Source organism: Panulirus ornatus, chromosome 38 (assembly GCF_036320965.1).
Source record: "Panulirus ornatus isolate Po-2019 chromosome 38, ASM3632096v1, whole genome shotgun sequence".
Taxonomy (NCBI): domain Eukaryota; kingdom Metazoa; phylum Arthropoda; class Malacostraca; order Decapoda; family Palinuridae; genus Panulirus; species Panulirus ornatus.
Genome location: NC_092261.1, coordinates 6798961 through 6823674, shown reverse-complemented (window position 1 = coordinate 6823674; position 24714 = coordinate 6798961). Strand labels below are relative to the sequence as shown.

The 24714-nt window shown below is 42.3% G+C and overlaps 1 protein-coding gene across 7 annotated transcripts in view; it reads right to left on the bottom strand.

The window, feature by feature from the left end:
• LOC139760855 (kinesin-like protein KIF19) overlaps positions 1–24714 on the bottom strand; it is a 71234-nt gene that overhangs the window by 28774 nt on the left and 17746 nt on the right. For all 7 annotated transcript variants that reach the window (XM_071684568.1, XM_071684564.1, XM_071684561.1 and 4 more), the window contains exons 3-12: positions 20558–20668; positions 19296–19499; positions 16597–16743; positions 5746–5838; positions 4276–4380; positions 2663–2800; positions 2411–2533; positions 1616–1851; positions 1293–1471; positions 415–569 (exon numbers count right to left, since the gene is read on the bottom strand). In XM_071684568.1, the coding sequence (XP_071540669.1) occupies positions 415–569; positions 1293–1471; positions 1616–1851; positions 2411–2533; positions 2663–2800; positions 4276–4380; positions 5746–5838; positions 16597–16743; positions 19296–19499; positions 20558–20668 (1491 nt within the window). The remainder of the gene's footprint in view (positions 1–414; positions 570–1292; positions 1472–1615; positions 1852–2410; positions 2534–2662; positions 2801–4275; positions 4381–5745; positions 5839–16596; positions 16744–19295; positions 19500–20557; positions 20669–24714) is intronic.

Here is a 24714-nt window from a genome sequence, read left to right as displayed (position 1 = left end):
TAATGCATCCAGGAAATAAGCCTCCTCTTTCAGCACTTCAGCCCCCATGGTTCCTTTCACTGCCATGTCCACTCCCAGGTATCTAAAGCAATGCACTTCCTCCAAGTCCTCCCTATTCACACTTACACTCGCACCACTCTGTTGCATCCCCCTATAGTACCTCATTACCTTATTTTTGCTCACATTTACTCTCAACTTCCTCCTTTCACCACCTAAAGCCTAATACCAACCTCTGGTGTTTCTCTCCAAACAATAAACACTTATTATCATTTTTGATTATTCAAATCCATAATGTATAAAATGACACCAGACAACTGGGAGACTTGCACTAAACAAAACTGATGTTCTAATTCTTAAAAAAGTTTGTTTTAACCATTCACGAGATTATGCTAGCTACCTAACTTCTGAACATACCTCCTCCATCTCCTTGGCTTGCTTCTTCACTTCAATGATCTCCTGTTCCACCTTCTCTCGCATCTCTGTGTATCTTTGCTGCTCTTTCTGCAGGTATAAAAGGTCCTCCCAAGCTTGAGTTACTTCCTCTGGCTCATCATCATCACTGTCATCATCTACAGAAAAAAGGAAAAGTGGAGGTTTTGATATGAAAATCCATTTCTCTATTATACGAGTACCTGAGAGAGAACTTGCTTCCAGTGGGTTAAAACACCATTTTACCCAGAGGAAATGAGTGAATCAATAAGAATTTTCCCGCTTTGACCATTATAAAGCATATGAGGTCAGCTGATGCTCATTCAGAGGGACTTAATGACCTGACAATAATCTGCCCAGACCCATGATGCCAAAGTGCAAAAGTAACAAGGCAGCACACTCAAATCCATCACCATTCATATACTGATCCCTGGCATCTGAATTAGGCCTGTTACAGTCCAGAATCAAGAAATTGCATCATGAAATGGAAAAAGGGGAAGAAACAGAAGGGAAACTAGATGGACGTTCACAAGACTCTGCCTATGATAGGGAAATGATATTTCATTATTCAAAATAACTTGAGGAAAGTGCTCTCAGTTGGTCCATAGGGCTTAGTGCATAAAAGAGTAAAATTTCATTATGATACAAGCAAACTGTCTGGTGTTGTTATAACATTACATGCAAATGAGAAATATCGTATCTACATGAATTTAGACTTTACAATAAAAGACTATCATACTATTTGCAAATTACACCTACAGCATGAAAAATTTTACTGGCATATCATGAAGTTCTAATTAAAAACCAGTAACTCTTCTTCACAAATATTTTTCATGTTGGCATAACTGAAAGGACCAAATTACCTTTTTCTTTGTCAGTGTCCATGTCAATTATTTCCTCGCCTTCTGGCCCCTTGACTGGTTCTGATCGGATTTTCGCTCGACTAGCTTTCTCTGTCTCCCATTCAGTCACCACTAGGTTTTGCCTTTCAAATTCCATGGACAATGCTAATATGTTACTGTCAATATCCATCAGCTTACTCCTGGTGTGGATGAAAACATGTGCTTATATTGTAATTATGACTTACATTTCATGTAATGCAAATATTCTTTATGTTTTAGAGATGATTCATCATTAACTCATGTCAAACAAAAACTGCCATTCTTCCTCAGATCACAATATTTACCTTAAAGACATCTGTTCACGAAACATATCAAGAAGGTCATTCTTGAGTCTTTCAAGTTTCTCTGCATTCTTTTGCTGCTCTGCCTCTAACTCCTGTGGATTCATTCCCAAGGTGTTCTTGTCATCATCTTCACTGGCAATTTTGCCCTTTAGTCGTTCAATTTCCTCTTTAAGCTCACTAATGATAGTCTGGTATTGTGACACATGGTATGACACATCCAACACATTAGATCGCACCTAGAATCAAATAGGGCTCATTAAAAAAAAAATGGGGATGGACTTCCATCATAAGCTGGATCTCATATATATGAAATGCTTAACCAAACACAGGCATATGTTACATGTTTCAAATTAAACCTAACAAAGGTTACAGAAGGAAAATGAGTACTAAATAAATCAATGTCTTTTGCTAATGAGAATTGAACAGAAATACTTTGCTGAAACAAGTGCTACAGGTAAAATATGTGAATATTCAAAGAGGAAAAATCTAAAGTCCTTCTATTCAAGTTTATCAGGAATTTGCAGCACCAAGAAAAAATTACACCTATTTGGAAGTCAGCACAAACCCCAATGACTTAAAAGTGACACAAAAGTGACATGAAACCCTTTAGAAAAGTAATATAAACTTTAAAAGTTCTGATGTACATAAATAATTTGTTCTAGTATATTTAATCAAATTTTAAATTTTCATGCATGATGATAGTGTTTAACAGTCATTTTTTTCAAAGTCATCATTTAGAAACTAAAGTATGCATATCAAACCTCTAGGATCTAATATGTTTTTCCTCATTCTGACCTGTTTTGAAATATTTTTGGCCCTGTCAGCATATATGAGAGTGTTGCGCGTCTCTTCACGGTGAAGGTGACATGGAGAGACATGTGCCACCATTACTGTTCGGCAGTTTCCTGACAGAGCATCCTGGTGAAATTATGTCTGTTACTGATAAAGTTAATTCATACCATACATACTAATGTATTGATAAAAAGAAGAAGGTTAAGAAAATAAGAAAAAAGTAGGTACAAGAAGAGTAGACATTGCTGTCTTTACCTTAAGAAGCCGTGTTAGTTTAGAATCCCTGTAGTTAACGTACTTGGCGCGTCCTTCAGCTAAAGCATTAATACAGTTGCCCAAGGCCAGAAGGGAGCGGTTAATATGAGCTCCTTCACGCAGTTGCTTACCCTTATTCTGATGGAAAAGAAAAATGATCACTAGAATGTCCATCACTGAATGTAGCTGAGCTGGAATTATGCACATTAAAGAGAGCACACCTTTTAAACAACAGAATTTTCTACCATTCAGTAGGAGATCAGCAACTTTCAAGTGTAATGTGCTTGCCTGTTTCACACTGGTGACAAAGATCCAGATCTGATCATATTTTGTCTAGCTCAAATCTATTATCTTCCCTTGTTCCATAAACTGAAAGATGGAATTACTACACAAAAACAGTAAATACAGTACTGGAACAAAGCTAGCAGCAAAAAGGCATATGTTACTGATTCACATTTCAGACACTAATAATGTCACCTTCCACTTGAGGATTTCAGCTGTCTATGATGAGACCTTTTAAAAATCAGTCATTGTTGTAATTAATTAGACTTTTTTCTTAATGATAAAAAGATGTGTTCACAACTTACACTTGTAATTGTAAATGTCAATATTTCAAAATAAAAATTCTGAGGTTTGGAAAGCTAAGTTTATCTGTCTACCACTGTTATATACCACAAATAAAACTGTTGCTCAAATATAATGCACTTAACATATACTAGTTACAAATTAGATTTCCTATACCTTTAAACAAAGTAAAAATTAATGTATAAATTACTACAACACATATGAAAACCTAAACTCATAAAAGTCAATAAATTGATAACTATTCTTACCACTGTGTCTTGTTCATCTATTTACTTTATAGCACATATATATCAATCTTTTAGCTCTCTGGGCAGTGGAGATCTTTGCACTGATTTTAAACCAAAATATTAAAGACATAGGATGTGCTGGCACTATATAATCCACGGGGATAGGGGAGAAAGAATACTTCCCACGTATTCCCTGCGTGTCGTAGAAGGCGACTAAAAGGGGAGGGAGCGGGGGGCTGGAAATCCTCCCCCTCTCGTTTTTTTTTTTTTTAATTTTCCAAAAGAAGGAACAGGGAAGGGGGCTAGGTGAGGATGTTCCCTCAGGGGCCCGGTCCTCTGTTCTTAACGCTACCTCGCTGGCACAGAAAATGGCAAATAGTTTAAAAGACAAAAAAAAAAGAAAGAATATAATCCACAAATAAGTAAGAAAAAAATCATGCCTTTGGAATGACTGGTTTCAAGCACATCAATAAATATGGCAGTTATTTAATCCACCTTGTAATTTTAGATCCAAGACAGAAAATATAAAGTTCCCCAGCTACGAAGTACATGAAGCACAGAAACAATATTTCCACCAGTGAAAGACCAGTCTTACAATGATAATCTGTTAACTTTAAGAAGTTGGTATGCTCTAAGATTTTTTCATCCTATTTCATATCATGTCACTCTGAAAGTGTAAAGATTGTTTTAAGATTGTTTTAAGATATGCATCAGCATATCTAAATATTACTCTGAAACTTCTCATTAAGGAGCCTAACTATTCACTTTCTTAACCAACGTGAAAAATGACTATTCACTAACCTTAGTTTGTTTGGCACGTTCAGAGCCAGCTAAGTCAACCATGAAAAGTCGCCCATTCTTCACTTCCTCACCGTCTCCCTTTATAAGTGACTTACGCACATTCACCTGTTAAACAGAAAAGTCATGAAATCTGCTAAGAGATGATGGATAAACGTGTAATCACAGGGTTTAGACACCTCATCTCTTGAGGGTACCCATCAAAACAATCAAGTTTACTTACGAACTTTATAGAAACTAAGAGCAATTAATCTACAACAGATTTGGTTCCAATCTACACTCAGTTCAGCTCAAGACAAAGAAAACAATAATTAATCTTAAAAAGAAGTGTTAAGAAACTGTTATCCTCCTTCATGTTATAAGCTAGAGTAATATTCCAATGTCAATTACTGGTATAATGCCACACTTCTAACGAGACATCATTTTGAGGGTTTGTACTAACTGTGAAATAAATTTCCATATACTACACATACAAAAAATTAAATACTCTAAAGGCAATAAGAAAAACTATACTATATTAAAATTTCAAAGATAGTCTTAATGAAAAATAAGAAAAATCATGTAATAAACAATTGAGGTGTAAGCAGGAGCATATGCAGGGTGTGGTCAACATCTCGGGAAGGGGAATCAAACTGTGTACTCAGGATGATAATGATGGAATGCTCAAAACGAGAATAGTTTGCAAGTACACACTGTATCAGAGAACCTATGCTTTCCAAGTTATCTAAATGTCAGAAAAAAATCACTGAGATTAAACTTTCAGAGAACTGAATACAACTGTTGTACAAAAGTAGGTATATCATGAGACTTGGTGACCATTTTCAATAAACAAAATCATATTTGATAACAGAGAACAGGTGATTAAACTGATTCAACAATCAAACGAACTGTGTTCAATTAAACAACTAAAAAAAAATTCCAGATAGAGAAAATTCAATTTCTGTTAAGTCAGTGTTTTAAGGAGGTGGTGAAAATGACAAGGATATTTCATTGGTCACTACTCCAAAATCAATGAGAGTTGAGTATACAAACAAATACATTCATTTTTCCTTATGTGGAACTAAAGAACTTAGAAATATAAAAAAATAAAGTATTATTGCATACAGTGTAGCTCAACAGATCCCACTTTTCATAACAATGAGAAGGTGAAGTTTGGTTGCCACAATAAGGTATGTCACAGCTCCATATCATTTAGGTGAGGTTTCCGGAGGAGTTACATTGATTCCTACAGGTTTTTCATCAACTTATGCTATAACTAAACCAGCTTTTCTATGATCATACTCCATTGCCTTAATGGCTTATAAATAATCGTAAGGGTAAAATGACATTGCACTCTGTTTTTAATTTTCTCCAAAATAAATCCTACATCTCAATAAGAAATTTTATGGCTACCAAAATCATGGTAATCTAATATACTTTTACATAAATAGAAGAAAAACCTTGTACGAAATGGAACAACCATCATGACCTGACCTGGAGGAGGGCATGGCTACGGGAAGAAGTCTTGTTGGCAGCAGTGGGTTCACACGTTCTCTCCTTATTGCCTTTTGTCAGCAGTTTCATCACCTAGAGCACAAAAAAGACATGATAACATCTGCCAAATGCAACCATAACCAGTAAAAAAAAACATAATGATATTATGCACTCCGCAATACAAAGGGGCTGTACACTTTATGTAAATAGGCACGATGTTGGAACTCAGAATGAATACATTCTGAGTGATAAAGTTTTCCTGTTAGTACTAACACTACCATTAACCTAAAGTCCATTCATGAAAATAAAAATCGTGTTACATTGTTATTTAATGTGGCAGACCACCGAATGTTAATAACAACTGTGGTAATCTTATAAATGTAAAATCTTTATTTTCATTTTTATCTGTGATGGACTGCTTTACAAACACAGACAGACCCCCCCCCCAAAAAAAAAAAACCTATATCCCTGATTAACATCCATTTTCTCCATTTGTTCTGAGTAGAACATCAACCTTAATCTTGCTTACCACCCAGTTCTAATGTAATTTTCACTGGTCAGGCTATGAAGCGTTGACTGGCTGCCTAAGATCGAGCGCATAGGTTCGAATTCTGGTTGCGGTAGTTGGTCCACAGTCAACCCAGCTGTTCATCCATCATAGGAATTGGTTGATAAAATGGGCGCTTGGCTTAGGATATATATATATATATATATATATATATATATATATATATATATATATATATATATATATATATATATAAGCTCCAAGACGTTAATGAAAATTACGACAACAGGAGGAAAGGTTATGATGATTAACTTGTCAAAAATGCGAGCATAACTGCATTCTAATTCGGTATTTTTTTCAATACAGTGCTTCTATTTCTATCAAAAGCTGAACACCAATGATCGTTAAAACCATGCTTAAACAGCTGAATAATCAAGTAAATCATCTCAAATATGACCTATGGAATATAATAAAGAATAGTGGGCTTTACCAGCTATATACAGATATAAACCACTTTCGCTGCAAATGCGTTCATTCTTGTATGTTTCAGCCGGCCTTTAGAGTGCAATTAGCGTGGGTTGCGGCGTCTATCCGCTTTACTTACCGGGGAAGCAGGGGGAACTAGTCTCTCCAGGAATTATCAACACTACATCACGCCATCTTCACAAAAACACGTGAAGCAATAAAGCTGTAGACAATTCATGAACATCTAACATCTTGACTTTCTTATTACTAACATCAAGATAATCAATATATACTGAGCTGGCTACCAGTTGTGATTTCTTAGAAGTGAAATATCAAGGACTACGGACTTATACGGTCAGCAAGAAGTCTGATTAGTTTTATAAGGCTGCAGAGAGAGAGAGAGAGAGAGAGAGAGAGAGAGAGAGAGAGAGAGAGAGAGAGAGAGAGACAAAAATGTCTAAATCATATTTTTTTCCAGCGTCTTAATAGAAGGGGGAAAAAAAGTTTGGATATACTTAAGGCATCAGAGCCAATTTCTAAAGTCAAATATTTTTATGACAGTACTATACAATTTTTTTTTTTTTTAAACTATTCGCCATTTCCCGCGTTAGCGAGGTAGCGTTAAGAACAGAGGACTGGGCCTTTTTTGGAATATCCTCACCTGGCCCCCTCTGTTCCTTCTTTTGGAAAATTAAAAAAAAAAAAAAACGAGAGGGGAGGATTTCCAGCCCCCCGCTCCCTCCCCTTTTAGTCGCCTTCTACGACACGCAGGGAATACGTGGGAAGTATTCTTAATCCCCTATCCCCAGGGATAACTATACAAAATACTGAACATAATTCTGATAATACCTAAACGCAAGCTGTGAGCCTGGCAGGCTGTCAGCGTATCAGTGTTGATCTTTGCCTGATATGGTGAGCCCTTCGCCAACGGCAGGGTGCCAGTGCTGAAGCTGATGATTCAGTCGCATTGCAGCTGCTCACATTTTCGATCTTGTTATTACTTATTTGAACAGCACGGAGAAAGTGGGGGCCCAGGCTCTCGTGGTTGAGGAAGGTAAACCCTACCCGACTGTTTCTGAATTTCTAGGTCCTCTTCCCTCTCTGATGTGTTGATATGGGTAGTCTCACACTAACATATATGCTAGCGATTTACTCATTCCTAAACGTATCTGTTTTTCATCTTCTATGTACACTGAATCATTTGCGACAGCGGGAGAACATGCCAGCGTAGGCTTACCAACTACATGTGTAGTTTCCTACTCCCTATCTACCACCTTTGGCACACACCAACTGACAATGTTTATGAACCTCTAAAATTTCTATCGCCTCTCTAACTGCTACCCTAAGGTGAAGTGGATACCCAGCGACCTTCAGGTGGAAATCTAACAAGCTGTTGCGAGTAATCGATCCTTGACAGTCAGGCACCAGTCCGGAAAAAAAAAAAAAAAAAAAAAAAAAAAAAAATATATATATATATATATATATATATATATATATATATATATATATATATATATATACATAACCGAGAAACCGACTCTACAAATGTTTTACTCGGAGGATTAAGTATATCAATAAACATCGGACAAAAAGTACATAGTATCTTGTGTGTTAGTGAAACATACAGCCAGCCACGTGAACATCCTGACCAGGCGGTAGACACTGTTGCCATGGCGACAGTGTTTATTCACAAACAACGAATGTGGGACCTGTTGCGTCCAGCAGGGTGGGCCGCGGGTAAACCCTTCGCCACTGTTGCCACTCACACGGTTACTGTGTAAACTGCTGGTGTACCGCAAATTTACGGGAGGCAGTGTACACATTACTGTGATCTGATCAGGCAGACTGCCACTGTTCTGTCTGCTACAACACTCAACAACTCCGCCAGATAGTAATAAGGAATCGATCATCGACCTGGCTAGTTCAAAGTGCCTCTCTCCAACTCACTTTTAGTATGATCCACCATGCAACGCAGGTTTTCTCTCACCTGACCCATAAAGGCCATGTTAAACGTCGGGCCAATATATCCGAGGGTCGAACCGTTGTGCTTGAGGGTTTAAATGAGCCAAAACACATCCTAAGTATCTTTAGATATCCGGTTGGTGACACTGGTCGCGCGGCACCTGGAATAACCACTGTGGCTGATACGCTGTACTTCATCATTTATTGAGCCCTAATTACTGTGTGCCGAATGTCACAAGGTACAACGCCCTGTTATTTACAGCGTGGCCTGAAACCTTGATAATGTTTATGTGTGTAATTACCTATCTGTTCTGGATGGGGAAGGAAGTTCTACGCTAGTGGGAGCCCCTCTCTCGAAATATCTCTACAACCATACAATTTATTAAACTTCTGTATGCTCCCTGTATTTACTATTTCTTCACTCAGTTTAATCCATTCATCCACAGTCAATGCTACAAAAGTACGTCGTTACATTATTTTTTTTCAAATGTCGACTCCGAAATCTCCCACACACAGATTCCTGCAGCTTATTTTCTTTTAAATAATATTCATACCGAGGCCTCCTTTCCCTGTGTTCGATACAAATTACTCTACATTAACTCAGCTAAAATTTCATCCACCAAGTATCAGACCATCTTTGGAGACTGTTCAGGCCCCCTTGTGAGTTGAAGCAAACTTCCTCGCTTTCACTTTCCTCATGACCTCTGCGTCATCTGCATACATATTCAGGCAAGAGCGCATATCTCCTACCATGTCATTTACATTGATCAAGAAGAATAATGGTCCCAGAAAATAACCTTGCGGCACTCTATTAGTGACCTGAACTCATTTCGTGAAGGCTCAATCGACATACGTCAAAGCTGTAGAATTTGCTCTCCGTAATGTACATACAAATAAATATTCACAGACACACACACCAATACTGTTCTGCACCATAAATAACTGAACTCACATGTCCAACGGGCAGATGATTCGTTAATTATTTGATTTTCATTCCACGCAGTTATACTAAAACACAGAGACTAACAGACTGTTAATGACATTAACCAGGTATCAAAACAAGGAATGGAGACGGGGTGAAATGAAGAACAGGAGGAATAAAGAAGTGAAAGGGAGCGAGAGAGGGGAGATAAAAAAAAAATGACAAATAAGAAAGTGCAACACGGCAGGCTAATTTGAGCGTCGGACACACGAGGGTCCACCACACCACACACTTTCGCTTGACTGCCCGAGACCATAACAAAAGCAACAGTCAAGATTGATTTTGTGGTTAAGAAATGTTGCGTGACGTTGCCACTGAGGGGGTTGGTACTAATATATAGCCGAAGCCAACCATATGTTTTCCTTCCTATCCGATATCTGTATATCTTTCAAGAATTCCATCATCCACAAAATTGTTATATGCTCTCTTTCTCTCATGGTATGCAGTAGGTGGCAGGTAGCCACCGACCAGGGAGGTATTACAACTGGGCATCGGGAGAATAAGTAACGGCTACACAGTAAGCCAGCACTTCAGTGGTGTCAAGTGTAACTCCTCTGGCCCAATTCGATGTCTCTTTTTATACCTCTCCCACACGTGGGCTGCTGGCATTTAATCCACAAACATGAAAGTTCTCCCCTTCATACGTTACACTCAACAAATACCATACGACTCGTTCTTTCGTAACCTTATACTTCCCTGCGATAAGCGATATGCGCTAGCTCTGCCTTTCGGCCAAATCTCGAGCTAAGTGCTCGCTAATACTCTACCTCCGAGGAACTGTAAAGGTTTACATCGTACAGTACCGAAGGAAACATCATACTACAGCAGTATTTTTCTTTTCTTCCTGGCGTGTGTGGCACTGGCCGCGTGAGCCAGTGGGCCTCAAGTAGGCGCTGTTCCTGGGGTCATGCGGCCGACCTTTTAACAAAATCGGGCGTTGGCCACGGCCGGCCCGGTGTGGGTTGAGGAAGTAAAGCACTGGCAGCGGCCTCACCCTCACCACACCGTTTCTCAAACATTACAGTGACGCGGCGGTGGTCACCAAAAAGCACGATTCGACAGCGTAGGGATCCGATAGTGTACAGTGAACCCATCACCATGTCTTATGATTCTACTAATACTACCTTATGACGCTGAATAATCCAAGGTTTCTAACAATACTAACGTTTAAAAATTCTTCACCTTTTGCATGCTAGCTGAGACGGCACGGGTAACTGACGTCCTAATCAAGGCCATCTCTTTAACACTAAATATACGTACATACCCTGGCCTGACCTGGGCACCCATTTTATCGACCATCCCCTCAGGATGGAGGAACAGCTGAGATGACTGTGAACAAACTGCCGCACCCAGGATTCGAACCTATACGCTCTATCCAAAGCGGCCCGTTAACGCGCAACGGTCAGGAACGGTAACCCCTCCACCGTAGAGGTGGCTTGGTTGTCCTGGTTCTCATGCTGGTTGTTTCGCCTCCTTAGACCGACCATAACGGGAGGTATCCTTAGTCTTTTCGCATACTATAAACACAGGTCCACACTGCGCATCTGAATACTGAAAGATATACACTAAAATATTCAGAGGCGGAAATGTGTGACCTTATCTCTCGTACACGACTCGACTTCCGCTACAGCGATGCCGGCTTACATAGACATACGTGCAAAGAATTTTATCCCGGCAGGTCTGACAATGGTAACAATATGTAACTCATGCGTTTCAAGAACCACGTTACAATTCCTCCAAGCCATCAGTCACAACCAGGCCTCCGTGTATAGGCAATCCGATACAATCCAGGTGGTTTATCGTTGGTTTGCACTGATTTCGCAAACATGGTTTTCACTATGAAACGCAAAACAGGCCCATGTGGTGTGTGATATACATTTGAAGATATTTTGATGTAGTATGCATGTGTATGGCGCCGCTACAAACCTGAACGGGAAAACAATCATCCATATTGTAAGATGGCTGCTACAAACCCCTGTGGCAGCAACTTTCTTCCGTATCATCAAGATGACCGCTACAAATCCATACGGAAGCAATGGTCTTGCGCATCACCAGCCTGACAAATTATATGACACGTCAGTAGCGAGATAAGTTAGAAAGGCAAGGGGCTGTGTGTCCCGCGAAGCCGTCATGACAGTACGAAGCACGGCATAGCGTGAGCTGCGGCTCGCCAGTTAGCAATTTTGTCCCCCTCTCCCTCCCGCCCCTCCCACCCTCCACGCAGCCGGCTTGCTACCATGTACAAGCATGCCAATTAATTCTAATCACTCGTCCAACTCCCTGACAAGTGTATGAATCAATCGTTCACGACGGAAGCCCTACTGTCCCTGCACGTCGTCAATAACCCAAGGTTGAAAATATTGCCCTAACACACTGCCAGCGTTTAGTATCGATACGATAGCCTCGCCCATACTCTATAAACTTAGCTTTACATATCATAAGGCCTGTACGCGATATTAGGTCCTAATGTCTTACTATCGTCGTTATGAAACTTTAAAGGGTCTGGTCTTAATCATCGCTAGCATTCAGCAATCCACCTAAATTCTCAAGAACTATCGACGTAAAGATATTAACCCAGTTATCATGACAATCTCCCGGAGCTCCGCACAACTGGCGCTGCCTTGCAAGTTTTGGTAATATTTTAGGAACAATAACTATGAACTTTTCCCTCCTGGATGTAAGACGGTGCTTTCTAAATGGTCAGTGGAGCCTTGCGTGCTGCCCACCACTACTTGACATAATGACTGGTTCTGCCTCCTTTCGAACCCAAATCATTTTCGCCTACTCACGCACACATTGGCCTATAAATACATAAGTGACCACAAGCATACGCTCGTCAGGTCTGCATAAAAGGGTAATATTGAAAAAAATTCTCGAAGGTTGTACGACCCCCTTTTTTTTTGTTAAGCATGTTTGTGTTCCGGAGCTGTTTACCTGAAATTTCAGTGTGCTCTAAGAACATATCAAATGAAAATGGACGCCATCCAAACGTTACTAGAATAGTGGTCAGAAATGTCTCACGACGTAATCAAATATGGATGGTTCCTCCCGTAGAGTTAATTACGTTAACACGGTCAGCGTCATTACACACCTCCACCCATTCTCTCTTTCATCAATGACTGTTTATGAAATTCCTTACCCACAAGCTTAATCATAGAAACATTTCTCAATAATGTGTCATAGATAACCTAAACGTCTGTGGGGAGACGGAGAAACTTCCAATACACAAAGTAAATTGATAATAAATCTAACAGATTCTATAATCTTCCGCGTTCACTTTTCTACAACATACGATTAGTTCTTGCACTTCTTCCAAGTTCTGACCAAGCTTAAAACTTTTTGGACACGACGGGTCGATCCCTGAGCGAAACGGTGCGGCCCTTTAAGGAGAAGGATTCTACTCTTGGGAATATGGCGACACAACTTCCTATACAAGAAAAAAAAAATGTGCTTCTCTTAGCTGAACAAGCATGATTCGTATCGTAAATCAATCTATCCTTCGTCAAGTCATTAGGGAAGATAATTATCGTAAATCAATGAATGATCCGAAAGAGAGTTCTCCACTATCGTCCACGTCTCTGTTTACTGTTCCTCCATACAGTATGCGACACTTTGCATTTCAAACTCAAGGGGTTCAGCTTTTGTCCTAAAAATGTCAATCATCATGATCTCCTAAGGAGGACTTAAGGTAACGAGTGTAGCGTCATTTTTCTCTGTGACACTCTACAAACGCCTAACATGATATCTCGAAAAGGATACAAGGTTGTCCTCCCTAGGGATGTCGTGTGACCTTATGTGACGTTCGCTAACCACTCAGATCATAGGTCATCATGTCCTCTAGTAGGGACATGATCCTAATCCTCAAAACAAGAAGGTCCGCCACTTCTAGGCTTCCTCAAATCATCGTTCTCCTTTTAATCCCCAAGGGATATCGCCCCTGACATGGACTGCCTTCACTCCATCATCATCACTCGCGGCGAGGCGTGGCCCTGACCGCATATAAATACCCGTGCATCAGTCAGGCATGTATTGGTCATATGACTCCTGACTCATTCTCTCCATCAGGAGACCTGTGGAGACTTCACAATCGGTTGCCTCCCTCACCGCTGACAATGAGCCACGTAAGGCAACGCCAACGCTCATATAAAGTCGTTTCTAGGGTAGCTTAGCTGCGCCTCTATCCTTAGCACAAGCTCGTCAGCCCCCGCGCTCTTTCCGAACTACGTAACCTCAGTGACCTTTCTGCTGCACCCGCAACAAAGCCATGGGACCCCGGCACACCACTCCTCCTGTTAATTGCACTTCGAAACACAGGCAACGACGCACCTGCCCCTGCACCAACGCCAGGGGACCCCTTCTTCGTCCTCTCGTACAACATCTCAACTCACTTCACTTTCTTACCTAATCCTACACCACCTGCAGCAGTCAGCCGTGCAACGCATCACCTTTTTATATGCCTAATGAAAGCCTGTGTTATTACCTGTGCTCCCTGACCCCTTTCACTCCATCACTACCCCAGACAAGAGAAGCTTCACACCAAAAGAATACATTCCTGAGCAGGGGGGGTGAGTGACCGAGGAGCACTCGACCTTTACCGTTCTCGCCCTCCAGTGAGGTGATGAGCCCCAGCCCTAAAATGGATATCACACTCCTCCTTCCCTATCCTCCCAATTTCCCTTCACCTGCTTCCACCCTTCCCATCAATTCTCACTTCCCCATTATCCTCCATCCTCCCCATTACCTTCCACATTCCTCCTTATCACCTCACCTTCTCCATTACCTCCCACTCTCCCCAGCCCCTCTGCACCCCCACTCACCAATGTTTAACAACCCCCGAAGTATATTGATCCAGCAGGAAGGGAGGGAGCATTACCGCAGACACTATTACACCAGTGATAATTAATTACTGCACTGGTTATTATGCCCAATAAATATTGTTGGTTTAATTACTACAGTCATAGCTGCAGCATTGTTTTTAAATGACTGGTGCCAGTCACTGTAAGGAGTGGCAGGTGCGAGGGACGGAAACTAGTGGCTGGTGCCTGTGACTGTAGCTTGTGACAGGTGCCTGTGACTCGTGCCTGTAACTGGTGCCAATCACCGGTGCCTGTGACACCTGTTGGTGTCAGTAACCAAGGATACATCGCTGGCATTATACACAACCGACCACTCCGCGGCCATATTGGACAAGTAACTAAATTCCTTGTTGTCATTATGCCATTTTCTGATAACTCCAGCCTCGGAAACTATCAGTAGTTCATGTTGTCTACTGTGCCTACAAAGCAGGGCGGGAGGTCATGATAGATCAACCCAGCTCTAGCTGAGAGCTTCACATTGATCTGTTTTCTCCTACCCTCACTACCACACACTGGAACAGAGCGTCAGCCGTGGACGTAATAGGCGACGCTGGTGTGAAGTATAAGCCCGTTGATGGATCAAGATATTAGCACAGGATGGGTGATGAGGGAGGTGGAACGTGCTTATCATAAGTACCTCACTGGGGGGGACTCCAATACCCACACGAAACCGCTGCTTCTCCCGATCCACAAAATACGCGTTCCGTGAACGTGACAAGCCAACTGCGCTTTTGCATTTGTGACACTGACTTCTCATATCACAGTTTCTATTTCGTTGGTGAGTCAGATCCGTCTGACGTGTATGCTACGACCAATCTGCCGCAGACATCTCCATGTCTGTTAAATCAGATCTCGTTTACTGTTGACAGACCGCAGTATGTACTACTATTAGATCCCGCGCGGCTGTGCTACATCCCCGTGCGGCGCTGTGTTCGATGTCCGTCATCGATGTTCGATAGGTGAAACCTCCGTCTGTCGATGTGTCAGGTCCTCATTTGCTACTCTACCAGAAGCCAGCCTGCCAGTCTGTCAGTCTATCGTTTACTGACGTGTAAGTCTGACCGTCTATTGGTTAAATTCCTGGTCTTAACTATGAAAAATTTAGTTCCCTCGGTGTGCTGAAGACCTGTCTGACGATGCGTTAGATCGCTCTTGTCTCTGTTGCATTGTACGACCCCTGTCTGCCACTACAACACTGCAGGCAACACCCTTGAATTTTTCTGCGATCTAATCGCATGTAACTTTGTCTCTGACCTTACCGCACGCTAATGTTTGTGTGACCTCACGACACGCCACTGTCTGTGGGTCGGGGAGCCGACAGCGTCAGGGCAGGCTCGTCCCCTCCTCTAAGATTAGCACTTAACCTTCCACTATTGTTTGTTGTCTTCACTAACGACCTTCCACACAAGGAAAGAGGGTAACACGAGTATAAAACTCTCTCCCTGTCACACACACATATACTATCTGAAACTTTCCAACTACTGTCCTGTTGCTATGCTTTTCACTGTTTTCAAAGAAGTTTTAACCCTTGCTTCTTAAAGCGTCCTGAATCATCATCTTTGCTTTCTCAAGACGAGGCCCACCAGTGATATCCCTCCCAGTCTTAATGTCCCAGTTAGACGTCAAATCCTAACCCACTTGCCCAGAGCCGCAGTTTTGGCTTTCTTCCTCTTTAGTACAGATATTATTACTCAGGTTTCTGCTCCTGACAATTGAGATGGTTATGGCCCTCCTACCCCTGCCAATAGCTAGACCACACTGTATGCGGCAAGCCACTGTCAAGCGCTGCCATCTTGAGGGTTATGCGTTAAGATTTCTGCTTCTTTCCCTACGCCGCCAAACTTTGGAACTATTCAAATTCACGAGTCTTTTCAGAGAGATATGATTTGATCGTTTTCTAAAGGACAGGTTTTTCACATCCTTCCAGATTCTTAAGACTAATTTTCTTCTTATTTCCTTACTTTTATATTCATCAAGCTCTTTCATATTTCATTTAAGGTCTGGCACTGATGAGAAATTTCATCCGCGACCGTAGCCTTAAAGATACACACACACACACACACACACATGGTACTAACCTCCTTGGTAGAGATGATGGACTTCTCGGACAGTCCGGCCACCTGTATGACGCCGGTCTTGGCGTCCTCCCGCAGCTCTAGCGTCCCGCTCGGCTGCAGCAGGTCCCGGATGTTTTCGTTGTAGATCTCCAGGTAAGACATCGAAATCTAAGTGTGTGGGGAAAATAACATAAAGTGTCTCTTCAGTGTGGCCTAATTACAATCTACCTGACAGACGTTTATTTAAGCGTATGATTCATCTCATTATCAACAACATTATCATTACTATTATCGTAATCATTGATATCAACATTAAATAAGCCTATGACCGCTTAGAAGATGCGCTACAATCAGCAGTAGGGATGTGATGGATCCTTTAGGAGCGAGAAGTTCCTCGACGAGACTGCACTCCTTTCCATACACTGGCGATGGTAAAACCTTGCCCAAATATATATATATATATATATATATATATATATATATATATATATATATATATATATATATATATATATATATATATATATATTTAACAAATTAAGCCACTGGCCTCGTAAAGTGTGTGCGTGTGTGCCAGTCAGTAAAGCCTGGACCCTGGTCACGGGACAGGCTGCTGCGTCCTATATATATATATTAGTTCGTGGAGACCGACCGCACGACAGCTGACCATCGCGTTACGTCACTCTATCCCGAACCAGTGATGCCGTGGAATTCTCTTCCTTCCTTCCTGTAACCTTTCCATCTTTAAGAGTCAAGTTAACGAACAACCATATGTTTTGCTTTTATTTTCGTATATATTCTTCTCCTTTCATACGAGATGGCCGCGATTAGGCTATATCTATGCACGAGCCACGTCCGTTATTACATACAAAAGCAGAGAAAAGACTGGGTTTCCAGTGCTGACCAGCATCGTGTGTGGAACTGAGGTTTCGTTCGTCCTATACACCAAAAAACACATCTTCATCCATACGGGTTCAACAGTCCAAGATCATTCTCGATTTTGAGTTGACTGATAACTCTATATTTAACATTAATTCATGGCTAACGGGTATACAGGTCAAGTGTTAACGACACATTGAATGACACTCGTCTATGTACTTTCACAACGAGTAAATCATGCATGTCTGTGAGGTATGGAATATACCAAATGATTTGACGAACAGACCACGAGTGAGACCAACAGACAGACGGAGCGACATGACGGCGAACACCAACTCTAGTGGCCAACGACGGCACACACACACACACACACACACACACACACCACCTGCCAAGGCTGCGAGTGACCCATGACGATCTAATGGTCCACACTTGCTGACTCCCATCACACCCCACACCCTCCCAAGGCTCACTCACTTCTCCCTGTCTCTTTCCATTTAGCCCTCCAGGCGCATCCCCCCTCACCTCCCCTACATACACACTACACCTCCCCCCACCCCCACGACACCGTACAACTGACACTCCCTCCTGGACACACGCCACCCCTGATTACCCCCCTCCCCTTCCCCTAGCAGCACCACCAACACGCACACACTAAGCGGTTGCAATCCGTTGCCAGTGTCGCCCCAACCAACACCCCAAGGTCACTTCCAATGTCTATTATCGTGTTATCAGAATACGTCTGGTTCAGTCTTAATGAAGGTAATATGTTGATAATAACTGTCCAAAGGAAAGACTTAACAGTAAACCTTCAAGTGACATTTGAAAAGAGAGAAGTCCAGACAAAATACACCCCTGCTGTGAATACAGATAACCATCGAGTCTACGTAACAATGCTAGCGGGATCGATGGTTTTATATCTACCACAAGGGGGTTTCGCGATATTACTTACCTCTGCGATAAACCAATCTTCTCAAGGCCTCAGTCCCCGGGACTGGCCTCCTGTGTGCCATCAATAAGGGACAAGGTTAGTCAGGTATCCCCCAACTGCTGATACGTCTGACCTTGCGTGTCCGAAGGCTGACCTCGCCCCATGTGTACCGGCCGTCCGCCAGCCTCCCCCCCGATGATCACCACCGTCGCCTGACTCTATAGCCTCTACCTGGTCCTCGCCACCCGCCCTGTGCTGGCCCCTGACTCATCCTCAGCTCGACCACGACCTACTCTCGCCTCCCCCCTCACTCACCAGTAGCTCGGGGAACAATGCGTCATACAAACATGGACAAACGTTTTATCATCAGCAGTTACCGAACATTGGAATTAATATCAAACAGATGTCAAGGCAAAGCCAGCCAGTATATCTAATTAGAATCAAGGCTAGACATACCCTTAATGACATTATCAATTAACATGCTTGATCAACAGACAATATTTCTTTTTAGATTAAACAGTGTATGTTTCATCATTCCCACAACATCCGGCAGCTGTAATTAGATCAGAATATTTTCCATTCATATCTTCCTACACAACATCCACGTCTGTATATTCTATTCACACTACTTAGCGCTTCCTCATTTCTATTGCCCTGCCGCCTCATGTGCATGAGGGAGTGGTGGGTGGGGAGAGGCCTTCTGCTTCACTATCCAGTCTCCATGTATATATGGATTACGAACGTAGCCTACTGCAACTATCCCTCTGACAGATATCCTCGTCAGAGATCATCAGGTCTCACCTACCTCCCCTCACCCACCGATGGTTTGCCTCTTTCCTACCCTCACCTTGCCTGAGGGAGACGGCGAGCAAGCGCTAGGGAACCTGAGGGAACGTAATCTAAGCCTTACCTTGGTCTTCTTTTGTTTATCAGGATCTCCCAGGATCTGGAAGAGATCGTTGAGCGCCCTGACCATGATGCCTGGTTGGTCTGGGCTGCCCACCATGGTGAACGTCTTGCCCGCGCCCGTCGCGCCGTACGCAAACACCGTAGCGCAGAAGCCGTTCACCACGTCCTCCACCAGGTGTTTCGTCGTGTCCTCATACACCGCCTTCTGCAGGAGGACGACGGCATCACGAATGAGTAGGCGTTTAGTATGAGGCTGAGAGGTAGGGGGGGAGCTGGAAAGACTGCAGGAGTTAGTATGAGGTTTGAGGTAGAGAGGAAACTGGAGAGACAAATAATAACAACGCGGGAGAGATGGTGACAAGTGTACAAGTAAACAATCTGTCATTAACATCCCTCCTCTCGCCAATGATGTCATCTGAAGTGACCTCATGAAACACCGAAATTTTTCGGCTACAAGTTAAACTCAGTGAATATTACACACACCACCACACACCAGCCACCACACACCACCACATACCAGCCACTACATAACTAAAAAAACAACAGAGCTACATAAATATCATCTAAAACAATGATGAATCTCTTATGTAAATTCAAATCAATCAATACATTGGTTTAACCTTCCCGACGTCTATGGCCTTTAGGGTTACCAATATAGCGGGACACAAGTCAACACTGGCCAACTTCTGCGGTAAACACACCAAGACAGTATAGTATAATGCAGGCAGGACACTGTTCACAGCGAACATGCGGTTCTCTGTTTACTACAACAGAACTCAGTGAAATAAACATGGTCCTCATACTAACAACAAAGGAATCATGATGATCTGGGTGATTAAGTACCTGGTTTGTTTACCTCGTTACGTGGGGTACCTGGGAACCATAGTTAATTTCCACAAATACATCAGTTATTCACACCATCACTGTCATGCCGCTGTGGGTTCTTCCCCTAGTAGAATCATGAAGAAAAAGCAATCTTACCGTCACACGACGCGTCGGTAGGAAAAGGATAACCTAAGGGACACTGGTATTGAAGGGTCATTTTTTGGGAGACTTCGAGGACGTGGAAGTCAAAGGTTTATTCACTTAAAGAAACAGGTTGGCATCCTGCTCAAAACTATTTTCCCATATTCTCAAGTTACCAGGAAAAGGGATGACACGATAAGGATGACCTAAGATGATCTGCTTATGACGACACATGCCCCACATACACACACACACACACACACACACACACACACACACACACACAAACACACTGACCTGGGTGGAATCCTCGTGAAACAGTCGGTCGTAGACGAACTGCTTGTCCTGATTTCTCTTCTGACGGAGGTGGTCATTCTTGCCCGTCTCCTGCTCCAGCAGCGTTAGCATCTGTGGGTCAAGACACATAACACGTGTCAGTCATCTTATCACGTCGTGGTCACACGGTGACGCAAGGAGCTGTGCCATGAGGAGAACAAAAAGGAGTTGATCATGAACGCAACATGCTAACACTGTGCCAGTGGAGCTAGGGATATGATAATCATCTGCGCTAATATGACGGCAAAAATACGTGGTATGACACTCGGCAGTGATGACAGAACTGTATCTTGGGGAGACGCAAGCACGAGGACAAACACCTTAGTAAAGGATACTGATGATAGGAACACTGATGCCAGGAACACTAGTACGAGATCAGTGGTGAAACAGACACTGCTCACAGTTACTCTCCACCCTGGAACAGTTACTGCCCTCCTTACCTATTACTCTCTTCCTTACCAATTCCTCTCCTCCCTACCAATCATACCTGACAAATACTCTCCTACCTACTTATTACTTTCCTTCCTTATCGGTTCCTATCATCCCTAACAAATATTCTCCTACCCTTCACTTACTTTTCTCCTTACCAATTACTCTCCTCCTCACCAATTACTATCCTCCTAACTAATTACTTTAAACCCAATAGCGTTCCTCCCCACCAATTACCTGGGAGTCTACAAAGGTACATAAGGAGCCGTAACGACTCTCCTCTATCCTTGTTAGTACAATTAATAAGGACTATTCAGTAGAGTATAATTATCTGGCGCTTTGACGCAAAGCCAGGCCTTAACGGTGCACGATCGCCAGCAGCAGCATCAACACCAGGAGCAGCGGTGACAGCACTGACGCTGCCAGCGGGAGCAGCAATGACAAGGTGTCAAATGAGTGTACATGTAGCCTGCCCATCAAACGACCTCAGTATTCTCGGACACTTGGCCGTACCGTCATGTATCTTGATGTACCCTTACAACTGGTGACCTACCATCGCGAAGCTTCACGGGTGGTGTACCTCAGTAAGTGGTACGGTACCGGGCAGGTCACGTTACACGCGAATATTGTTTTTGTTGTTGCCGATGAAGTATGGTCGGGTGTCAGGCGAGCCGATGGGCCTCACGTACCCGGCAACCTGCGCACCAGTCGTTCCCAAGGAGTCCACAGCGAGCGAAGGAAATGTTTAGGAACTGGTAGGGATGGCCAAAGGTCAACTAGATGTGTATCAAACCTCTTTAGGACGATGCTAAGACCACAGACAATGGTTCCTCACGTCTTTACCCAACACCTGGTACAGTCCGGTACACGCCTAGTCGTACCGTCAAGCTGAAGGTACCTGTCAAGAAGTACAGGGTGCACAGTGGTCTGTGACTTGAAAGCTTGTGTGGGTATTGCTTGAGGAGACAGTGGCAACCGTAGCCCAGTCCGGCTATAAATGGACTGTAATTTGAAGGGAGAGTGTCGTGTGAAATATATACATGTCTTGTGAGAGGGGTAAGGAGCGTTCAGCATTCGATCTGGTGGCGGTGGTGGTTGTAGGATGGGTTGGGTTGTAGAGAGCCTGTGCACTATGTTTGTACATGGTGGTGGAGGGGGCTCTGGTTGAGGACATGCGAGTAAAGTAGGGCTGTGTGGTGGTAAATATTTCATTCCATTGTGGCAGTAGTGAGGGAAGGAGGGAGGGTGAAGCATTCAATGGGAGCAGTGGGCGGTTACTGGGCTGAGGTTAGGGACTGGGCGTCCTTCAGTTCAAGGTAATCTCAGCCAGGGATTTATTGCCCTTCGATTTTTTGTATTGATTGTTGACAGGGACAGATGTGACCCAGACTGTTATCATGGGATATTTTCAAGTATATGGTTGTTCTGCTGACAACGTGTAAGGGTTGTACCTTGTACCATGTACAATTCAATGTCGTGGGAATGAAGTTTAGGTACTGTGTTTAATAAGTGTTTTTCGGTGTCCGAATGTAGCGTTTGTTAATGCTATTAGTGTCCTGATTGTGCGAGTGGCCTTGGATTTCGTATTATTTATGTATTGTATGAATGTCATGCGTGAGTCGAATATGGTGACAAGAATGGGTGGGCGTTTAATTAGCACTAATGGTTAACTGAATAGCGTAGTGTTTGAATATCAGCTGGATTCGTGTTTGATGTCAGTTCTGGGTGACCTAGTACGTGGCACGGTCATAGGGTTTCGAGTCAGCCACAGTTCTGATTCAGATGTACTCATGAAGTATCCTGATTAGTCATTTAGGCTTTAGATCTTTCCACTGCCAGAGTCAAGCCGTCAACATCTACAACAAGAGCACCTTCTTCAGGTGCTCGAGATAGTTCTAAGACCATACTTGCTCGCACTAGATACACTGCCCTTGTCATAAGTGCCCTAGCTGATTGGGTGGATGGTATATCAGGCTCAAAACGGTTAGAGAAAAAAAAAATGATGGCCCTCCTCACTTCATACTTTTCATGTCCTTCAATTTCTTGTTTTCTTCTCAAATTTACTCTTCCCTCTCCAGTTACTGGTACTTCTACACCTACTTTTAACTAGCTTTCTTTAGGAGTCAGCAATGCCGACTTTGATTCGATCAGGATACTTTAATAGCTTTGAGTTGGCACCGTTATTTTAAGACAAATCATAATCCCAGTCACATATTCTCTGTAAGGATATTGTTTACATTAACGATGGTAAAAACATTAGGGACTTGGCAACCATATTATCCAAGCTTTCACACAAAGGCCTACACGTATTTATATGGTTATTGCCACTTGTCAATAAACGTACTTAAATAACTACTCACAGACATTCAATTAAAATAAATTCAAAGTAGGCAATAGAGCGCAAACCGCGATAACGCTTCCTAGAAATCGTGAATGTTAAAGGCACAGTCACTCCATGTTACTCTGTAAACACATGCAACTTTAGCACAAACTACACAAATTCTCGCCTCTTGTTGAGTACACCAGTTAGAGCCTTTCATTAATGAAAGTTTTGGTATTTATACGTAATATGCCCCCAACAGCTGTAATCCTAAGATGGTGAGAGCTGTAATCATAGAATCCAGAATTATCTCCCCTTCTTTAATTATGGTGTACGTTTCTGTGATAATTATAATCCGATTGCGTCAAAATAAATTATGAAAGTAAATGAAGTTCACACGGCGGATGTTTAGTTCTGCAATCAGCAAAAAATGTACTGACTGCTCATATCCCTCCACACGCATACAAGCACAAACATACATATATACACATAATCATTAAAGCACACAAGTCTCGTACAATATACAAAAATACTTTATTTTTTTCTTTTCCTAAAACTGACGAAGCACGAACAAAAGTATTCAACACAAGCACATGCACAAATCAGCAACACAAAACAAGCTCGCAAACCTGTCAGTCATTTGTCTCTTTCAACCTGTTCGTTAGTACGTCTACCATCCAAATTGTCTGTCTTCCAGCTTTATATCCCAAACTGTCAGAAAACCCTACAAACACTCCATTTTCTTTAAAGTCACACGTTTGACTTGACTGGCGTTGATTCTGGTTAACGCCATTCACCTTTGACAGCCATTATTTCCAACATATGTTTTCAAAGCATTGGAACCCCATTTTAAAGAAATATCTCTTATAAATTTCTAATCACAGTTCATACAGTCAATACAGTTTATGATTTAGGGATCGATTTTTTATGGACTGGATATCAGTTCATACATCCACTAGTCAACTTTCTAAATTTCATGTTAGTGTAGAAGATGTCCTGCTAGTTTCAGAAATCATATGGGGTCTAATAAAAGAGGGTGCAAAGTGCTCTCGTCCTGTCAAGCTAAGTACAGATGATCCACGGTGGAACTCAGACTCTACCATCTTTGCCTAGCCTACTCACTATAAACATTACTACAACAATTATGTTCAGGTAAACTCGTTTCTACAACTGTCTGCCTAGCACACAGCCATGCTATATATGACGGTCCGTTCTTAATTCCTTTCTACCAAGAAAATCAAACAAGTCCATCATCCTTCAGTTGTATTCAACACACGTGATCACTCATATAAAATACAACTGCAGACTATCTTTTTACAGAGTGTTCTTAAGACAATGGTTCATGCTGGGCAGAGATGTAAAAAAAAAA